This window comes from Labeo rohita, chromosome 23 (genome assembly GCF_022985175.1).
Source record: "Labeo rohita strain BAU-BD-2019 chromosome 23, IGBB_LRoh.1.0, whole genome shotgun sequence".
Lineage (NCBI taxonomy): Eukaryota > Metazoa > Chordata > Actinopteri > Cypriniformes > Cyprinidae > Labeo > Labeo rohita.
The window spans coordinates 9392638-9407938 of NC_066891.1; the positions used below are offsets into that span (position 1 = coordinate 9392638).

At 31.5% G+C, this 15301-nt stretch overlaps 1 protein-coding gene across 1 annotated transcript in view; it reads left to right on the top strand.

The window, feature by feature from the left end:
* Positions 1-15301, top strand: part of itga5 (integrin, alpha 5 (fibronectin receptor, alpha polypeptide)) — a 62498-nt gene that overhangs the window by 18535 nt on the left and 28662 nt on the right. Inside the window, exons 3-12 of the mRNA XM_051096209.1 lie at positions 9820-9920; positions 10338-10461; positions 10541-10602; positions 10694-10739; positions 11317-11445; positions 11536-11580; positions 11961-12004; positions 13565-13618; positions 14230-14282; positions 14367-14575. Of these exons, the coding sequence (XP_050952166.1) occupies positions 9820-9920; positions 10338-10461; positions 10541-10602; positions 10694-10739; positions 11317-11445; positions 11536-11580; positions 11961-12004; positions 13565-13618; positions 14230-14282; positions 14367-14575 (867 nt within the window). The remainder of the gene's footprint in view (positions 1-9819; positions 9921-10337; positions 10462-10540; positions 10603-10693; positions 10740-11316; positions 11446-11535; positions 11581-11960; positions 12005-13564; positions 13619-14229; positions 14283-14366; positions 14576-15301) is intronic.

A 15301-nucleotide genomic window follows, 5' to 3' on the forward strand; every position in this document is an offset into this window, starting at 1 on the left:
TGTAATCTACTGATATATTTTAAATAATTTATGTTTTATTTTATTTTTAATTAATTATAGTTTTAGTTTTTTGTCACAGATGTTATTTTTTCATTTAATCTATTAATATATTTAATTTAATATAATTTTATTTATTATTTCATTTTATTTTTAGTTATTGTTTTATTTTTATTTATTATTTATCATAGTGATTTTAGTTTTAGTTGACAATAATAATTAGATATTGGATTATAAATTAAACCAGTTGTAATTATTATTATTTCTTTTTGAATGACTCTCAATATTTCAGTTGAAAAATATTTACATATTGCTCTTTTACCATTACAGCAACTCAACTGCTGACATGTTGACTTGTTGTAATCAATGTTTTCTATTTTTTTTTTTTTTTTTTGGCCCAAAAATGATTGCTGAAATGTTAGTGTATCACTACAATACATACCATGTTTTTGATCCTCAAATCAAGTTTATCAAGCTTGTGTGACTAATTTAGTGCCTAAGAATATGCACTGATAGCTGTGTACCCGCACTTAAATTGGATCCAGTATTTTGACTTTAGCTTCTACATCCTCCCCAAAACAATCCTGGTGTTGATGGATATCTGCTCCTTCCATTACGTGGCTTCTTCAAAGCTAGCACCCTTTGGTTGCGAAGCCCTTCGCCTTTCATTGTGTAGATTTAGCTCTGAGAGAGTGATGGATGATGGGATTTAGATGAAGCGAAGGCAGACGAGTGCTCGAGCAGACTTCCTGAAGTACACGCAGGCTCCGATTTTCTTCAATTACATATATTTCTCAACAGAACATAACTAGCAACTGCTAAACAAGTGCTGAAATGGGTAAATAGAGATGATCATACGTCGTTTTTTTCCAGAAGTCTGATTCTGATCCACAAATGTATGTGGATTTCATCACATGACCTAAAAGATGACATCTTATTGGTCAGTGAGGGAAAAAATCAACCTACGAAAGGAAAAAAAGATCATTGGAAGATATTCAAGTAGTGTTCACAACAGATATTCAATCTTGATATTTCAACAGTGACTGTGTAGCTTTGTGGCTTGTTAGTGCCTGTGTGTTAACATTGCTAGCATTGTTGGTCGTTGATCTTTTCGTCATACCAGAGTAATTTCTGTTGTGGCGGTGACGTAAAACATGAAATATGCATTTCATTAGGATTCAGATTTCTACGCACTACAACTAGAAAAAAAGAATAAGTGTAGACCGCAATGTGCGCTCTATCAGTTGTGTATTGTCTCTTTCTTGGAGCAGACACAGTCTTAAGATCTCTTCCAAGTTGCTGAGTATGTAAAGCACATGTCAAGGGACAATGAAGTGTTCACAATCTCACTCAGAGACTGCTGGCGTCTTTCTTGCAGAATCAAAGTCTCCTCTGAAAATCCAAGCTGTGATTTACTATCTATTACTCAAACACAAGGAGATACGTTCCAACAAAACTGTCACTAAGATAAATTTTTTTGTTTTCTTTTGTTTTGATGCTCAGCTGCATGTAGAAAACAGTCGGGTACGCCATAGAGCGGGTTTAGCTACGTAGGGCTGTTTTAGCAAGCGTAGTGTGTGCTTATGAGTCGTGTAAACGTCATGCTCTTCTTTTTATTACGTTTGACTTCAATTAAAACATAATTGTATTTTGGTTTAACTCAATAGTCAAGCAGAAGATCATAATTGGATTAAGCTAATACCCCGTGGCGTGTGATGCATTACAGAAGCTGGTTTAGCCTCGGAGGTTAATGCTTATCCAATGATCATTCATTTGTATGTCAATACATCCTGACAGACCCAAAATGGGTGATATTTTTGCAAATGGTTTTTACGCCTTAGTTCAATTTCATTTAGTGTCAGCAGTTAAGGACATAACCTGAAATAGAGGCATGATAATAAACGCCATTTTCAGCTCCACTGGTTCGAGAAGTGTTTCCCCCCTTTTTATTTTATTTTATTTTATCTTTGATCTTTGATCTTTTATTTTAAATTTTGTTTTATTTTGTTATTTTATTATTTTTTTAAATTATTGTTTTATTTTAGTTATTATTTTTCATAGGTTTTTCATTTAATCTATTTATATTTAGCTTTTAATTATTGTTTGTACTTTAATTATTTATCATAGATGTTTTTTATTTTCATTTAATCTATTTATATATTTTACATTTTATTTTATTATTTTATTTTTAATTATTGTTTTACTTTTAATTATATAATATATATATATATATATATATATATATATATATATATATATATATATATATATATATATATATATATATATATTTGTGTATATATTTGTATTTATATATAATTTAATTGTTTTACTTTGTTATTATTTGTCAGGTGTTTTTTCGTTTTATCTATTTATGTATTTTATTTTTAATTGTTGTTTTATTTAAATTATTATTTTTTCATAGATTTTTCATTTAATCTATTTATATATTTTATTTTTAATTCCTGGTTTTACTTTATTATTTGTTATAGATGTTTTTTTATTTTCATTTAATATATTTATGTATTTTACATTTTATTTTATTATTTTATTTTTAATTATTGTTTTACTTTTAATTTGTCAGATATTTTTTATTTTCATGTAATATATTTCTATATTATATTTTATTTTTAATTATTATTTGTCACAAATGTTTTTTGTCATTTAATCCTTTTATATAGTTTAAATTTTATTTTTTATTTCATTATTTTCTTTTTAATTATTGTTTTAATTATTGTTTGCCATAGATGTTTTTTCATTTAATCTATTTATGTTTTTATTTTATTTTATTATTAATTATTATTTTACTTTTAATTGTTATTTGTTGTAGATGTTTTTTCCCATTTAATCTATTTATATATTTTATTTTTTAATTATTATTGTCATAAATGTTTTTTTTCTATTTAATCTATGTATATTGTCATTTTTATTCATTATTTTATTTGTAATTATTGTTTTACTTTTAATTATTATTTGTCATAGATGTTTTTATTTTCATTTAATCTGTTCATGTTTTATTTTATTTTTGTTTTATTTTGAATTATTATTCGTCATAGATTTTTTTATTTAAATATATTTATATACCTTATTTAATACGATATATTAGCAGTGCTTTTCTTTCCTTATTAACATGGTACACAAATAATCCCATTCAGGTCTATCTGAAAGTAATCAAAATGTAGTCTGTATTATGTTACTAGCTACAATTTTCGTCATGTAATTTGTAATCAGTAATGGACTACAAATTTGTAAATAATCTTCCCAGTACACTTAGTTCATCTTTTATCTGTTATAATTAAAAATCTGAGTGATCGCCCAGTCTCTCATTGCCTCCATTTCCAGTTCACATTTAATCACAGCAAACATTTCACTTAAAGACCTCACCACTTAAATCAGGACTTGACCCTGCGGCCACTGATGCTCCACTGGTTCTCCTAAGTGGGCCGCAAGAGGGTCGCGTAGTACTTCTTCCTGCCTAACATCCCTCAGTCAGAGAAAGCATTAGCTAATCGTGACTTCAGATCTGACCTCTTTCCTCTTCCTCTCTGATAAGAAAATAACAGAGAATGATGAGAGTGGGCGGGAATCAGAGGAGAGAGAGTCTTGACTCTTGTCTATTCTCATTTCCCTGTCTCCCGGCGTCTCCCCGGGGACGCTGGATGTGATGACTGAATTTAGCCATGTGGCTCGTGCCTTCCGCTACCCCTCCCTTTCTCTCACACAGATCAAGATACTTCACTAATGGGGCTCTTCTCTCATCATTGAAAGAGAGAGGTGTATGTGTGACCTCCTCACCTCCACCGTCCCATGAGAGAGTCGGCCAGGTCGCCTCAGCCTGACTCCAGGACCTGAGAGCACTCATAGGATTAGCAGTAGAGGGATTTTTGATTAAAATGGCTGTACATCACAGTAGAGGTGTCTTTCAAGGTACCTTAATTGTTTGAATACTTCCTCTTAAATCCTGGAGGTGACATCAGCGTTGGTCTCGCGTTACCAGAGTAAGGTCTGGTCCACATGGCAGCTTATTGTAGCTGAGAACCACCCACTTACACATTTGATTAAGCCGAGTACTTCTTTTTATATGATGTTTAAGATAAAGCTGGATTTAACATTGAGCAAAGTCAAGCTCTTGAATATCTTTAGAAGATTCAGTTGAATCTTCCATGAATCATGAACCAAACCCAGTGACTGATTCTTTCCCAGAAACGCTCATTGCTGCCTTGGAACTTCATTTGTTTCCAGGGCTGATTAAAAACTGTGCACCCAGATTTTTTTTTTTAATAGATTGCATTTTATATTTCTATTTTGATTTTGGTTTTATTTTTTATGTTACATAAAATTATATATTAGCAGTCATATATTACAATTCGTTTTTATTTTATATACAAGTGTTGTGTTTCTTTTCTCCTGTCTTTTTTTTTTTGATGCAGTTGGGTTGTTTAGATGTTTAGAGTTTTATAATATAGCTATTATATAAATTAATTTGTAGCCTTTTTTGTAATTTAATATAAAATTTTAATTAAGTAGTCATATATTATTTTAGTGTGGTTTCAGGTTAGGTTAGTTAATGTAAACATTTTAATTTGACTTGTTTTATTTTGTATATTTAATATAAAATGTTATTTTTACTTTATTAATGTTAATTATTTATTTTTATTATTTTTTCTTATTTTAGTTGCTTTTAAGTATTGAAAACATTTTTGTTTGAATTTTTTCAATGTTTTTTTTACTTTATTAATTTTGTTTTTTGTTTTATTTTTAAATATTCTTACTCTGTTAATTTACTATTTTATTTTATTAGTTTTTATTAGTGTTTGTTTTTTATTTGTTTATTTTTTTTCGAGTTAATAAAACATTTTTATTTGGCTTGTTTTATTTTTATTTTTAATGTTTTTTACGTAAATGTTTTATTATTTTAGTTTTATTGTATTTGATTTTGTTTTTATTTGGGTTAATGAAAACATTTTTATTTAATTTGTTTTCTGTAATAATATTTATTGTTCATTTATTATTTTTGTTTTATTTTTTTATTTTTGTTTTTATTTGACTTTTTATTTTTATTTATTTTTTAAACTTTATTTTATAGTTTTTTTCATTTTTGTATTAGTTTGGTTTGAGTTAATAAAACATTTTTATTTGACTTGCTTTATTTTTTATTTTACATGTTTTTTACTTACTTTGTTACTTTATTATTTTTGCTTTATTGTATTTATTTGTTTTTATTTGAGTTAATGAATACATTTTTATTTAACTTGCTTTATTTCTAAAATTTTTACTCCATTCTTTTATTTGTTTTTATTTGTGGTGAAAACATTTTTGACTTTTTTTTTTTTTTATGCATTTTTATTTTTGTATTATTTTTATATTTATTTTTTCCATTTATTTTTATTGTTTTTTTTTTATTTGTTTTTGAGTTAATAAAACATTTTTATTTGACTTGTTTTTTATATATATATATATATTTTTTTATTTTACTTTATTAATTTTATATTAATTTAATTATATTTTTACATTTATTTAATTCATATTTTATTTTATTTGAGTTAATGAAAACCGTTTTAATTTTGACTTGTTTTAATGTTAGGTCTTTCAAGGTTTGTTATCACTAAAAGTCTGTTGTCTGTGGAGAAAGTAAATAACAGCCCATTTTATGCTCTATTTACATTTTAAATTTTGTCAGCAAATATTTCAAACAAAGACCTCACCACTAATGTTTTCAGTTTTGTTTCTTTTAAAGATAATAAAACTGCTCAGAAGTTGCATTAAGCCATCCAATCAGATTACAACTTGCCACTTTTGTGAGCGAAACGTGTAAACAAATGCACAGATTCAATCTCCAATACTTGTAACTTAACAGTATCTTGCATCAGAGTCTTAAATAACCACAACCGTTGTTCTGACACAAAGGGAAATCTCATCCAGTTTTGGGCAGCTCTCCCCTAAGCGTAGCCAAACAACACCATTTTCCCCACTTTCTCCGCTGAGCTTTATCTTCCCAGCTGTACGCTTCACCCGTCATGTGGAAAGTGAGATAATTGTTAGTTTTAACGGCCCACCTCCATCGACGTTGACTGATTCACATCCCGCAATCCGTTTTCCCTCCGACCGTGTACTAGTTTAACATCAGCCGGCGTCTTCCATATACCGTGTCACTTGAGGATCTCACAGGGGCAGGGCTGCTGGTTTTCCTGCTTGATTCTTTAGGCCGCTTTACTTTGGCAGCGAGCGAGGGAAAGACACGGAGGAAAAGAAAGAGAAAACCATCACCCTGGAGGTGACCATAAGGCATGTATCCTCTAATATTATTAGAGGCCTCTAATCCCCACTGCTTTTCCACTGGGGTACCAAACATCCTTGAGAGAAGGAAACAAAGACGTCTGGGGAAAAGGGTGGTGTGGAAAAGAGTAAGACAAGTATACAGAGATGACAAGTCGAGGGAGATAAAGAAACCATACAAGATAGTAAAGGAATGAGTGGGAGATGGTGACTTAAACAGAGAAAATAATGAAGTGGAATTCGTAGGAAGGGATGACAGACTTTGAGAAAGGGAAAAGGAAGGTGAAGGGTACTGTGAACTGAATACGGAGAGTGAGAAAGTGTGTTTGTATTTGTAGGAGTGTATCTGACAGATAGCTTGAGCTCCTGTTTTGCTTGGATGTGGGATTCTGTTTCCTCACTCGAAATGAAATCAAGTCTTTTTAGACAGTAAAATGTTGCTGAAGATTTTATTTGGCCGATATTAAAACTTTTTTTGTATTATGACATTATTGTAATGATGTTTATGCACACTTACACCTACAGTTTCCTTTACTGTGGCATGAAAAGATTTCATTCTCAGTGTAAAAAAAAACAAAACTATTTTTCCTTGATTCTTTTTCTTTCTTTCCTTTTTTCAATAGTGCCACTGTTTTTTTAGATTTGATTATTATTATTATTATTATTATTATTATTATTATTATTATTATTATTTTAAATTTCGTCATTGTAATTGTAATAATTATATATATTTTTAAATAACTAATTTTAATAATTATAAATAATCATAATTATAAATATTTTCCATTAGTTTATTTTCTTTCTTTCTTTCCTTTTTTTCCCCTTTTTTTTAAATAAATATAATTATAAAATAGTTAATTTAATAGACTTTAATAGACTTTTTTTTTCTTTCTTCAAAATATAATTCCCTCTTCTAGTTCTTTTCATTTTTATTTTAATTGTTTTATTTTTTATTTAATTCATTATAATTGTAATACGTATATACAATTATAAATAATTTAAAAAATGATAAATAATCATAATTATTTTTTATAGATTAAAATAATTAAGTAGACTTTTTTTTTTTTTTTTCAAAAAATAATTTAGTCTTCTCCATCTTTTCATATGGGGCAGTTTTTTGTATTATGACATTTTTGCAAATTTGCACCTACAATTTTCATTAATGTGACAAATTACTGTGAAAAATGTTGTTCTTAATGTAAAACTGCAAAGTAAATAAAACCAAATAAAAAATGCATTTTTATATAATAATATATAATATATAAATAGAAATATTTTATATAAATAACATAAATATAGTGGCAGTATTAAAAAGAAAAGAAAGAAATATATATCTATATATATATATATATAAAAAATAAAATTTGGTCATTTAATTTTACTATTTATATTATTATGAATAATTATTTTAATAGTTTTTTAATGCCTATTAATTACAAATAGGCATTACAGTAGGCTACTGACAGTTGGTAAAGGTGCTTAATAATATTTTGGTTGATTTAATTGTGGACTTGGTTTTCTTTATGCAAAAATAATTTCCTCCTCCTCTTTTTCTTTTGATTTGGAGCTTTAGTATGATCCAGACATTTCTTGACAGTTTTCGTAATATTAACCCACATAACTTGAGCTCCTGTTTTGTTTGGATGAGACTCCCTGGCACAGTTCTTCACTCTGAATGAGACCAGACCCTCTTCAGAGCCAGCTGAGAATTGTGTTACCGCCAGTTGTACCTTTCACTCATTTCTCCTCTTCCTCAATCCCTCGTTCCCCCTTCCCCTCCATCGCACCACAGAACCCTGTTGCATCATGCTTGTAATTATGGTGCAACTGGAGAAACGTCTGTGGCAAAGTTCAGTTTGGCAGTCGGAGAGGGGAACTGAGCGTTTCGGAGGCTTTCGGCCGATTCAGTTTGAATTTTCTGGCCTAGAGACTCCTGGCAGTTGAACCTGATCTCTGATGGTCTTAGTCTGGTGGTCTTATTGTTGAGTCCCAACCTGTCTCACCAGCCAGGACATGATTAAATCCCATTTCAGCCCATATGTGACCATCTGTCTTGTCTACTTTTCATGATATGACCTTTAACCTCAGTGGACACCTGAGCCTACAGTCTGTTCCACCTTGGTCTTTTCATTTTATTAGGGGTCTAAATGTGCTTAAAGGGATAGTTCACCCAAAAATGAAAATTTCTCCATGATTTACTCACCCTCAAGCCATCCTAGGTGTATATGACTTTCTTCTTTCAGACAAATACGATTGAAGTTCTTCCAGTCTTTATAATGGCAGTGAATGGCTGTTGAGATTTTGAAGCCCAATAAAATGCATCCATCCATCTTAAAAGTGCTCCACACGGCTCCAGGGGGTTAATAAAGGTCTTCTGAAGCGAATCGATGCATTTTTGTAAGAAAATTCTCCATATTTAAGACTTTATAAACTGTAATTGTATAGATTGTATAAAATGTATAAACTGCAGAGTGGCGTTCCAGCAGATGACGTCAGCCTTAGCTGTAGCGTATAAGAAGGATAATAGAAGAATATAGTTAACCCCAGGAGCTGTGTGGAGTACTTTTTATGATGGATGAATGCACTTTTTGGGCTTCAAAATCTCAACACCCATCCACTGCCATTGTAAAACTTGAAAGAGCCAGGATTTTTTTAATATAACTCTGACTGTATTTGACTGAAAAAGAAAGTCATACACATCTAGGATGGCTTGAAGGTGAGTAAATCATGGGGTAATTTTCAATTTTGGGTGAACATCCCTTTAAAATCACATTTAACTAATGTGATGTGACATTTCTGAGTGTAACAAAATATTCACTAGAAAATAATGTTGGGCAGGAATTGATTTTATCCATTGGAATGTGAGTGGGTTGTGAAATGCTCTAAAATTTATAGTTGATATTTTTCCCCTGTCCACAGGACTTTGAAAAATGTTTCAGAGGAGATGTTTATAAATTGATGAAATATTATCACACATTTCTTTCTTTTTTTTTATTTTTTATAACAACTTTTTGGTGAATTGTGCACAATAAAACAAAGAACATTTGTGACCCTGGACCACAAAACCAGTCTTAAGTGGGCACGGGTATATTTGTAGCAATAGCCAACAATACATAGTATGGATCAAAATTTTTCTTTGATGCCAAAAATCAATAGGATATTAAGCAAAAATCATGTTCCATGAAGATATTTTGTAAATTTCCTACTGTGAATATATCAAAACTTAAGTTTTGATTAGTAATATACATTGCTAAGAACTTCATTTGGACAATTTTAAAGGTGATTTTCTTAAAAAAAATTTTTTTTTCCACCATCAGATTCCAGATTTTAAAATAGTTGTATCTTGGCCAAATATTGTCCTGTTTTAACAAACCATACATCAATGGAAAGCTTATTCAGCTTTCAGATGATGCATAAATATCAAATTTGAAAAATTAACCCTTATGACTGGTTTTGTGGTCCAGGGCGACATTTATTGCATATTGTCGATTTTTATGTAAATAAATGTACTTAATAAAGTGATATTTATTTTTTTCCTTTTAATAGGAGATCTAAACATGACCCTGAATGATACAGTGCAGCAGGGAGAGTTCAAATCCCATCAGTGGTTTGGAGCAACAGTACGTGTCCATGAAGATAGTGTGCTGGTAAGATCATCTTACTCATATTTTATGTGGAAAATAGTCAGTATAATAGTCAAATATAAACCATCCTTAAAATGATGACAAACCATCATTTCCAAGTATGGTTAGTGACTCAAGTCTAAGTTCATGTTCTTAAATTGTCTGTGCAAGTCTCAAATTATGAACAATCAGGTCAGATCCAGCTGTATTCATTCATTATAATTCCTTTGTTTTCATTCTAAATTTAAACTTTATGACTCTCGGCTTGTGGATAATGCTCAACCCTCATGGATTATGAAACTCTGAACTGAATTCTTCATCACGGTTGCTTTACTCTAGATGTACCGTTGACTTCTCAGGGTCTTCTGTTCACTCAACTAGCATGTGGGAGTTTTTCTGGATAGAGTTGACCTTTAACCTCTATTATTATCCTTTCCACAGGCTTGTGCCCCCCTCTACTCCTGGAGAGCCATGGAGGACACGCCTCATGCTGATTCTACTGGCTCATGTTTTCTGTCCGTCAAAAACTTCACCAAGTTTGTAGAATACGCTCCGTGTCGCACAGGTGGGCTTGGAGTCACTGATAATTTGTTACATTTCAGTTGTTTTAAAGGTACAGTAACATGACTTGACGTCCGTTACAGAATTCCGTGGAAGAAAAGGACAAGGCTACTGTCAAGGTGGATTCAGTGCTGATTTTACACAGGTGAGACGATATTGGAACTGAAGAGAACAAAATGCTTTGCTTAGCTGATGTTTCCGTCTGGCTTAACGTAGATACCGTTGCTATTTTACAGGAAGGAAAGTTGGTGCTTGGAGGACCTGGCAGTTACTTCTGGCAAGGTTTGGCTTTTAAAATAAAAACACAAGTTTTAGAATAGAGGCTTATTACTGTTAAAAAGTAAAAAAAAAAAAGTATTCACCAAAGATGCATTAAACTGATCAGAAGTGAGACATTATAATGTACAAGACATTATTCTTATTAAAGATTTATTAAAGACTGAAAAAAAAGCCACATGGTTTTCACAACAAATATTAAGTATAATATTAAATATTAAGTAGCATAACTGTTTTCGACATTAATAATACTAAGAATAGAATGATTTCTGAAGGATCATGTGACACTGAAGACTAGATTATGTTTGCTGAAAATTCAGCTTTGCATCACAGGAATAAATTCTATTTCAAAAAATATTAAAACAGAAAACAGCTTTTTTAAATTGTGAAAGTATTTCACAATTTTGCTGTTTTTATTGTATTTTTAATTCGATAAATGCAGCCTCGGTGAACATAAGATACATGAATGTTTTATAATTTGACTCTCTTCTTCAAAATATGTATATTTGCATTTATTATCTGCATCGACTGTGACCTTTAGCTCAATGCAAATGCAATTAAGATCAATTTCTCCTACCTCTAGGCCAAGTGATCACTGCGGTTAAACAAGAAATTGTCAAGGCCTATTACCCGGGATTCTTCTTGACGTCAGTGGATGGCCAGATTCAGACCAAACAGAAAAAGGAGATCACATTTGATGACAACTACATGGGTACATCTTTCCATCCCCTTTATTAGCTGTTGTGTGGAAAATACTTTGATTTTCCTGTTTGTCACCACCCATGTTTTTCATGTTTAACAGGTTACTCAGTGGCTGTGGGTGAGTTTAGTGGTGACGATGATGAAGGTGAGTTTTGGACCCTAAAATATAAAACCTCTACATCTAGTTCTCATTTAGGTTACAATTTTAATGTAATTTTTATTATACTCCTTAAAAACTGAGATAGAATGACTGTGACTCTGTTCCAATGATAATGATTTAATATCATCAGCTGTTGGAATAGCCATAGATGGATGTATTAAATCCATGCACTGTTTGTACAACCTTTCATAGGAAGTGTCATGGTTATACCCTCTTTATCCATTACACCTAAACAAAATTTGAAAATAGAGCACTTCGAGTGACTTGGAAGTGGCTCTGATTGCCAGAATTCTCAGAGTTCCTGAGGTGTTTCCACTACTAAATCTTTCTCTTTTTCCTGTCTTTTTTGGCTCGTATGCTTTCAGACTTTGTGACTGGAGTTCCCAGGGGAGTCAGACTGCATGGACAGGTGAGAGGAAGCAGTTGCACTATTAACTGTGACTTTTAACCAGAGGTGTTTTCACTCAAAATGAAGGTTAAAGGGTTAGTTTACCCAAAAATGAAAATTCTGTTTTTAATTACTCACCCTCACGTCGTTGCAAACCCGTAAGAGCTTTCTGCACCTGCATAGACAGCAATGCAACTGACACATTCAATGGTTTAACCTTAAAGGAGTAGTTCACTTCCAGAACAAAAATGCACAGATAATGTACTCACCCCCTTGTCATCCAAGATGTTTATGTCTGTCTTTCTTCAGTCGTAAAGAAATTGTTTTTTTTTTTTTTTTTTTTGAGGGAAACATTTCAGGATTTCTCTTCATAGTGGACTTCTATGGTGCCCCTGAGTTTGAACTTCCAAAATGCAGTTTAATTGCAGCTTCAAAGGGCTCTAAATGATCCCGGACGAGGAAGAAGGGTCTTCTCTAGTGAAACAATTGGTTATTTTCTAAAAATAAAATACAGTTTATATACTTTTTAACCTGAAATGCTCATCTTGTCTAGCTCTGCGTGAACTCCGTGTATTCCTGTTCAGTACAGTTAGGGTATGTCGAAAAACAACTTCAAAATCTTCCTACATCGCTGTTTTACCTTTTTTTTTTTTTTGTAAAGGGGCATTTGATCATTGCATGTTCACTTTGTAAACACTGGGTTAGTACTTCTGCAGCGATGTACGAAGATTTTGAAGTTGGAGGAGAAAATGAAATGATTTTTTTCGACATACACTAACTGTCTTGAACCGAAATACACAGAATTCATGCATAGCTAGACAAGACAAGCATTTGAGGTTAAAATGTATATAAATTGTCAATTTTTTAGCCCTTCTTCCTTATCTGAGATCATTTAGAGCCCTTTGAAGCTGCAATTAAACTGCATTTTGGAAGTTCAAACTCAGGGGCACCATAGAAATCCACTATATGGAGAAAAAATCCTGAAATGTTTTCCTTAAAAAAACATAATTTCTTTACAACTGAAGAAAGACAGACATGAACATCTTGGATGACAAGGGGGTGAGTAAATTATCTGTACATTTTTGTTTCAGAAGTGAACTTCTCATTTAATTTTATGAAGCCTTTATTTTATTAAGAAGGCTGATATGGAGGAGAATGTTTTTTTTTTTTTTTTTTTTTTTAAAGTTAATATTTTTGTTTTCTTTGGGTACAGAAAGTATTTTCGTAGTTACGGTTGAACCACTGATGTCACATGGACTATTTTAATAATGTCCTTACTACCTTTCTGAGTCTTGAACATGGTAGTTGCATTGCTGTCTATGCAGGGTCAGAAAGCTCTCGGATTTCATCAAAACTAGCTTAATTTGTGTTCTAAAGATAAACAAAGGTCTTACTGGTTTTGGAACGACAATAGGGTGAGTAAATAATAACAGAATTTTCATTTTTTTTGTCAGATTTTTTTAGGACTTCCATTAAACATCCACTATAGCATGACTTTTTGTTTTGGAGTTGGTAATCAACCAGAGATTTTTATGATATATTTGATGGTGAGAAAACTCAAGTGTGTTGTCTTTTTATTAGGTTTCAATTCTTAATGGTTCTCTGGATACTCTGAAAACCTTCACTGGTGAGCAGGTAAGTTTGATGCACTACTCATATTGTTAAATCTTATTTCTATTTTGTTCCATTGGCTTTTGTGGTGTAATAATATATTTTGCTGCAGCTATTTTAGGATGTGACATTTTAGCAGAAGTTATGTCATTCTTACGGCTTTGTGAAGCTTCATTCCACCCTGATATTCTTCAAACTGTTGCACATGATGACCTAAGCAAAAATAATTTCCTTTACAAGAGTCTTTAAACCAAGCTGGAGTGCTCTGTGGTAAGCAGTAAAGGGCGGATTATTTGAGGCAAGAGCTTACGGGCAGTTTTCCTAAACGGGCGCCGCAGTTTTGCAAATGGAAATTGTTAGAGGCCTTTAACTGCTCTGATTGCCTCAGCTGAGTAAATACAATCAAAAAGCATTTGTGTGTGCCCACCTCAGGGGGCTAGAGAGCTGAGCCACATCTGAATCATCAAAGAGCCCTGTTCATGTACTTAAACCATAACCAATTGGACTGTACTGTCAACGAGGTCCTTTAGGCATGAAGTTACTGTCCATCTGATATTCATATGATCCTGCGTGTTGTTTGTATGTGTAGTTAAAAATTAGAAGCTTGTATCTACATATCTACCTTAATTTTTCAGATGGGTTCCTACTATGGCTATGCAGTGGCTGTTACAGACATAAACAATGACGGGTAGGTAACCATAACTGAGTTTAGACAAGAATGTACCACAAGAATGTTTTCAGTGTTTAAATTTGTGGTTCGTATCACCTCCAGAATGAAGGACCTGATAGTTGGCGCTCCCATGTTCATGGTTCGTGACTCTGATGGGAGGTTGGAGGAGTTGGGTCGGGTCTACGTGTACATGCAGAACGGACCTCTGGATCTCACACCTCAGCTACCTCACCTCACCGGCACACAGACGTTCGGCCGGTTTGGCAGCTCCATTACGCCTCTTGGAGACCTCAACCAAGATGGTTATAACGGTAAGAGATTTGCCCAGATTTTTTTATTTGTTTATCAGTCAGTCTTCAGACAATTATATGTGACACTGGACCACGAAACCAGTCGTAAGTAGCAGTAGCCACCAATACATTGTATGGGTCAAAAAAAAAAAAAAAAAAAAAAAAAAAATATATATATATATATATATATATATATATATATTTAATGCAAAAAATCATTAGGATATTAAGTAAAGTATTTTTAATCAGTTCAAATTTTGTTCTGTTCAAATGTGTTTTTGTCTTTTTTGTGTTTTTATTAATTTTTTTAAATTTTTTTATTAATTGTGTTTTTTTTTTTTTTTTTATAGATAAAGTAAAAGTTTATTCATCTTTATACTGTATATTATAATATTGTGATGCAAGCATTTTAAGTTATTTTATTTTTTAGTGTTTCATTTTTTTAAATTTATTTACATAATATAGAATTTTTATATCTGCCATTTTTCAGTTATTTTAAAATTATTAATTTGAGCTTGTTTTTTATTTTTATTTTATTTTATTTTTATTTATTTAGACAAAATAATTTACCTCTGGTTTTACAGACAAGGCTTAAGCCTAGTCCTAGACTAAAATGTAAATCTGAGCTGTTTCAACTGAAAGAAACTTGCACTGACTGATCTTAAAACATATCAGTGCTTTTGTTTTGTCTCAGGATGCACACCAGTAATGTTTTTTCCTAAAGCACGTTTATAAAATTACTTAAAT